We start from the raw sequence: 6,594 nt of genomic DNA on the forward strand, positions 1-6,594 counted from the left end.
AAGCACAATATTTTGCTTTGGCACTGTAATGCAGAGATACTTATTGGCACACGGAGTAGCATACAAATGGAGAGGAGCTAATCAAAGGGTTCATCACTAGAATAAACCATTTGATTCAATGTAGGATTGCAGATCATCTCTTTCATGTGAGGAGCTAGAACAAGGGTTGCTCACTATATCTGTCGACGGATACATCTAGTGACAAATACCAAGACCATTTGCCTGTGGCGCTAATTTTAGTGACAAAAGCCAACCATTTGCTCCAATGTTGTCCTCTATCATGGACCTCATGATGCATTTAGCACATCGCTGGACATGGGTAAACCCCAAACCTTGGTGCTTTACATCAGTAACCATCTCCATTCAACTTCAACCTTTGTGCTCGCTTGACTGATGAGCGGCTACATCGCCCACACAGCGGAAGTGGTAGCGCACCCATGACAGCTTCTCTCGGCAGAAGATTGTTGGCTGTGTGCTGGGTCGAAGGATGGCTAGACTGAGGCGTCCTCATGGCGGACATGCCCTTATCTTTTTCGGCAGCAGCGCCGCTGCCATCTGCACCTGCTTCGGGTGCTTCTTTCGCGATCTGCAGTTCACATTGCCTACCCTGGATGCCCGAGGGCACGCTACTTTCGGCTAATGGAATGGCGTTTTGTCAGATCACGCTTGAAAGCCTTCGGATTGTTGTGGAGACTACAAGCAGGTACATACATACATGAGAATGAGAGAGAGAGAGAGAGAGAGAGAGAGAGAGAGAGAGAGAGAGAGAGAGAAGAAGAAGAAGAAGAAGAAGAAGAGGAAGAGTATTTTAATGTCGTAGGAAACTATCCACAGAGAGAGAGAGAGAGAGAGAGAGAGAGAGAGAGAGAGAGAGAGAGAGGCTTTTTTGTCTACTCTTGACATGTTTCTTCCCAGATCAGCATGGTGAATGTCGTCTCGCGTCTCTGGCACATTGGCGGAGGCATTGTTCGTCATGCAATAGCAGCCTTGAGAATATCACTGCTGAGAGCTCCCGTATATGTTCTCTTTGCAAACAAGGAAAGGTGAATGACGCTTATTTGATCTTCAAGGAGATGCAAAACAGGGACCAAATGGCAAGTGTAGATGCACATAATAATCTGGTTTATGGTCTTACGAGATTGGGACAAGTGAAGGATGCTGTTCAAATTTTTGTGGAGCTTAAGGGCTTGGGTGGGATGTATAACAAGAACATGTATAAGACTTTGATTTGGAGTCTAAGTAAGGCTGGTTATGTGGAGGAAGCACGCAGGTTTCTTGAAGAGTCTAGACGACTGGGTTTGAGATTGTCGATGTTAGGTTTTTCTGCTTATGTCGAATGCCTTGTCCATGTAGGCCTATGCGACCTTGCTTATAGAGTATATGAGGAGCTGAAAGCAGCCAGGAGAATCCCATGTGTGTCAATCTTGGAGCATCTTGTTATTGGCTTGTCTCAAAATGGACAAGCCGAGCAGGCCTTTCTATTACTCGTAGAGATCATTGAAAGAGGCGCAGTGCTTGGGCCACGGCTTTTTAATGCTGTGATAAAGGGCTTTGCTGATCAAGGTCTTTGTGAAGAGGCTTTGATGCTTTTTGAAAATTTGCAGAATAGAAATGTACAGCCAGATGTCATAACATACAACTATATCATCCATGCAGTTGGCAAGAGTGGCAATATTTCAAAGGTCTTGAGTCTTTTTGCAGAAATGAAGGCCAGAGGCATCCGACCCAACGTAGTCACTTATAGTGTTCTAGTTGATTTTCTAGGTAGGCATGGTTTGGTAGAAGAAGCTTATGAGGTGTGGAGGGAGATGAAGGTGGAAGGAGTTAAACCCAATGTGATAACATACAACTCAATGTTTGATGCGCTTGGCAAGGCAGGATATGTGGATGCTGCAACTCTTGTTCTTGAGGAAATGGCTGCACAGAAGATTTCTCCAGGTATGTACACATTTTCTGCTCTCATTTATAGCCTTGGGAAGGCAAAGAAGCTTATGGGGGCGAAAGCATTGTTCGAGGCGGTTGCAGGCAAAGAAGGGGTGGTCAATGTTGTGATCTATACTACAATGATCACTGTTCTTTGCAAAGCAGGGGAAATCGATGAAGCTCAGCGATACTTCAATCAGATGGTTGCTGCAGACCATCAGCCAAATGTCGTCACATTCACCGCTCTATTATCTGGTTTCTGTGCGGGAGGAATGTTTGAGAAAGGGTTCGCCCTTTTTCAAATGATGAAGGATGCAGGATGCGCTCCAAACTTTGCTACATATAGAACACTCTGCCGTGCTTGTGCAGAAGCCGGGATGGTAGACCGTGTAAATGCACTAATCTCAGAGATGAGGCAAAATGGCATAGAGCCAGACAGATTCTTTTATTCTTCTGTGCTGGCAGGTTATAAGAAATCTGGTAAGACGGATGCTGCATGCGACCTTTTTGCTTGTGTAAGGCAAGAAGCCATTCAAATGGATACAGCTCTTTTGAATACTATGCTTGGAGTTTTTTTTAGTGGTGGTAGAATTGAGGAAGCTTGCAATTGCTTCCATGATATGAACAGCTTTGGCTGTGTTCCAAATGAACAAAGTTATAATGTAATGTGCTTCGGTTTGAGGAATGCAGGGTTGCATGTGGAGGCAAATAGCATTGAAGAACAAAGAAAACTGGCGATTGCAAAGCGACGACGGTGAGATATACAATTGTTTACAGAATATTTACAAATGTGCCCATCTTTTCTTGGTCTTTGTGAGACTAAGTTATTAGAGGTTTTTTGTCAACAAGAGAAAAATTTGTGCATGCGGATTGCGTAGCCCAAAGCATGCCTCTTTCTTAAAAGGGAGAGCAATGAACACTTGCTCAGCATTTCACCTGCCTTGTAGGAGGGTCTAGAAGGCAGAAGGGATTGAGTGGGTATTTTTACTTCTTACAAATTTTCTAGTTGAGTGCAAACTAGTCTTTCACACCAAGAGGTGTAGCTCACGATGGCTACTAGCGAATTTGTGCAACTGTGAGTATTAACATATGGTGTGGCTGGATGCAAGTTTCCCTCTTGGACCAGTACTGTTAAACCAGATTAAAGGGACCTTTGACCTTCCACATTACTTGCCTTTCAATTTGCATTGGAAATAAGAAATTTTTGTGCTATGTTTGGGATGCACAATCTTTGTGAAGTTTGAACCATATTTTGATGCATCATCCTTGGCACTTCACATCACTTCCCAATGTTTTAGACGTACTGCATCTGAATGGTGTCTTCAAATAGAATTTACTATTTTGAACATTTAATTGAGAAACGCATCGGCTTATGTGAAGTGACATTGCTTGCAGACTCAGGTTCAGCAAGGTTACCTGGTAGAATAGCATAAGGCTGTAAGACTTATTTTGTTGTGTGGGTTGGTAAGACCTCTTGATTCCCAATGCACTCAATTTTTTTCCCATACTACGGAAAAAGGGTCAGTTGTGCTCACTACAACAAGGCCTTAGAGGAGAGGAGGTATAGGCTTACTTCTTTGTATGTCGGTACACAGTGGATTGCTACAACTAGAATGATGCTGCCATTTGCAGAGGAAGTTGGGAATGACGACTCAGAGTGGGCAGATGCCGTGTGCTTGATCCTTTGCTTGGAGGCTGGAAGATGGGCTCAGTGGCCATTTTATCATAGGCCTTGCTTTTGGTGCTGCTGCCGCAAGCTGTCTGTGGGTTTCTTCAATGCATGAAAAACTGCAGAGGGGTCCACAAGTTGCTGTGTGAGATTTTTTTCTCTGTATGAGTAGTGGTGTTCTTTGGACTCTTAAGAACTGCTTTGAACATGTGTTAAGTAACAATATGCTTTCGAATACTATTTATGTACTTGTAGACGGTTGGATAGTCACCATGTGGGAATGTGTTCTTAGAAGATGGGTAGCGAATCATTTAGTAATTACTATAGTAATTATTACAGTAAACTCGAAGTATATAAATAGGGTCCATTACATTGATATCGGGTTGGCAATTGTAATCACTTGTATTAGCGCTTTAGGTTATAATTGCACTTGAGCATCAGTGGCAATATTATTGGCTATACTTTTTCTCTGTAATCATATTCGTTGTAATCTCAAATCATGGTATATATTTCAGTGATATTTACTTTTTAACAGTCTTCTGAATCTAAATCTAAATCTGAACTTTATTCCAACCTACAAGTTTGATTCTTATTTCAATATCCACAATTCAGTATAGTCTATGATTTCTGTGTAGTCTGTTGTCTGAAATCTTTTCACATTAGTAGCTGAAATCCTTCAACACCGGGATTAGCTCTCTTAAGAGATCAGCTCCAATTCCATTTGGCGATCACGGTGGCTCGAGCTGAAGTTCGTTGATTGAAAGACTCTTCTCCTAGATGAAGTTTTCAGCAATGGCATCAAAATCCAATCGTGGCCGGAAATCTACCAATCGTGTGGACCCCATTCTTGAGGAGTCAGGAAGAGACTCTGACCCCAAGCAAGAGAAAATGACTGACACTGAGGCTCAGGAGGAGCATAGTCAGGTTGATGAGGCGTAGGACTCACAGCACTCCAATCATTCTCGACGCAGACGGACAGAACGGGAGGCACGAAAGGCAAAAAGTTCCAAGAGTTCTCAGTCTCGTCAGAAAGATGAGCATATCAAAGGCAGAAAGAGAAGTCACCGTACTTCTAGCAGACAAAACAGAGAAGATATTGATATTGAGACAGAGACAGAGATTGATTGGGATGCTGACACTGACAATTGCATGAAGGCTCCCAAGCGTCATTCTACAGCCAAGAAGAGAACTGGCGGGATCAGCAGTAATCGAAATGATTACACCTCTTTCCTGAAGATTTCCTTTCCCATATTCAAAAGAGGGAAAAAGGATGATCTCGATGTTCACATACAAGCTTTCGAGCAGTATGCTGAACTAAAAAACATTGATGAAGATGATTGGGGGGAATACTTTCCACAACCTTGAAGGAAGCAGCAAGGAAATGGTATTACCATTACCTTGCATGCCAGCTGAGATCATATAATAAATTACTTAAGGCCTTCAGGTTGGAATATTTCGACAATCGAGGAGATGAGGATATTCTCTGTGAATTGGATCAGATCAAACAGAGGAATTTGTCAGTCCGTAGCTATGTCGAAAAGATCAAAGAACTAATTGACCAGGCAATTGCAAGAACCACCGTCTGAGAAGAGATTGAGGGCATGGTTTTTGAATGGATTCAGAAGCAAAAAGCTAAGAGAACAAGAAGTACCAGCCCTTACAAAGAAATTCAATGATCTGGTCCAGTGAGCATTAAAACTGGAACAGCAGGCTAAAAAAGAAAAGAGCCACAAGAAGCGAAGGATCAGTGACAGTAGTTCGGCTACTGAAGCTTCTGATTCCAGTGCAACGTCCAGCAGCTCCGAGAGCAGCTCCAATGAATGGACAAAGGAAAAATCTAAGAAAGGATCATGGACCAAGAAAATTGAAGAAATGGCTAGGCAGATTGCAGAGATTAGTCACACGAGACAGCCGGTCCGGAAGATGGAGACTTGGTGTTCAAGATGTAAATCCAAGGACCACATCTCCACGGAACGTCCACAATGTACCTACTGCAAGACCTTTGGTCACCTATGGAATAATTGTGGCATCAGAATTCACCATTTTAAGAAAGGAAAGGATCTATCAGTGGTTGCCTACATTGAACCAGTAAAGACAGAGCCAATCAAAGTAGCCCAAGACGAGGGACCAGGTACCACTGGTACTGGTCAAGGACGTGGCAGATACCAACAAGGAATGGGCAGAGGAAGAGAAAGAGGCAACTTCCAGACCATGAGCATGACTTGCTACACCTGTGGGAAGTATGGTCATTTTGCAGCCCAATGTCTAGATGCACCGGTAACGACGGCTACTGAGGCTAAGGCACCAGAGCCAGGCCCAGTCAGAGTAGTTACCAGGAGCAAGGGAGTGATCATTGAAGAAATTCCAGATATTTCAAAAGTACCAGCTAATCCTAACAGCAGCAAGTCGACCCAACAAAGGGAAGTTTGGAAGGCCAAAGGTAAAGAAAAGGTGGTAGATGAGTGGCAAGAGCAGCGGGAACTAGCAGCTAAAATCACAGAGGATTTAGCTAAGAAGCTGCCAGAGCAGCCAGAAAGTTTCGAGGCTAGGGTCATTCAGAAGATACCAACCCAATCGACTGATAAAGATCAGTCAGTACCGGCCATGATAGAGACCATGCTGGCTGTAGTACATGGACTAGCTGATGAAATGGGAGTGGAAGGAAAGAGTAGTACTGATAAAGAAGAATGGTAGTGTGAAGACACTAGTTCTTCGAGCTCTGACAATCAGTCTGACCAGGAGCGAGAGAAAATTCAGGTGAAAATTTGTGATAGAATTCAGAAGCTGACTGTAGAGCTGGAGGATATAAGAAAGACCTTACCTGAGGTGGCCAACTTTATCAAACAACGCAAGAAGACTGAGGCAGAGGTCAGAACAGTGGACCTGACGGCTGTCCGAGATGATGAAGTTCTACTTATTTAGATAGATTACAAGGTCAGGAAGCAGTGGGAGCCTCTCTCAAGCGTCATACTGGATGGAGGAGCAGGAGTCAACATAATGGG

General features: G+C 43.5%; 1 protein-coding gene across 3 annotated transcripts; it reads left to right on the forward strand.

The window, feature by feature from the left end:
• The first annotated feature begins 250 nt into the window (after positions 1 to 250).
• Positions 251 to 3,968, forward strand: LOC147461556 (uncharacterized). Of its 3 annotated transcripts, none has more exons than XM_086509060.1 (4): positions 251 to 319; positions 541 to 703; positions 916 to 2,677; positions 3,319 to 3,968. In XM_086509060.1, exons 1-4 carry the CDS (start codon positions 266 to 268, stop codon positions 3,344 to 3,346), a joined length of 2,007 nt encoding a protein of 668 aa, XP_086365186.1. In that variant the 5' UTR covers positions 251 to 265; the 3' UTR covers positions 3,347 to 3,968. The 3 variants fall into 3 exon arrangements, with proteins under 3 accessions (XP_086365186.1, XP_086365184.1, XP_086365185.1); XM_086509058.1 differs by lacking the exon at positions 251 to 319 and having other exon boundaries at positions 390 to 703; positions 3,319 to 3,387; positions 3,519 to 3,968; XM_086509059.1 differs by lacking the exon at positions 251 to 319 and having other exon boundaries at positions 390 to 703; positions 921 to 2,677.
• Positions 3,969 to 6,594: the final 2,626 nt, after the last annotated feature.

The sequence above is a fragment of the Adiantum capillus-veneris genome, chromosome 3 (assembly GCF_014529385.1).
Source record: "Adiantum capillus-veneris isolate H3 chromosome 3, ASM1452938v2, whole genome shotgun sequence".
Classification (NCBI taxonomy): Eukaryota; Viridiplantae; Streptophyta; class Polypodiopsida; order Polypodiales; family Pteridaceae; genus Adiantum; species Adiantum capillus-veneris.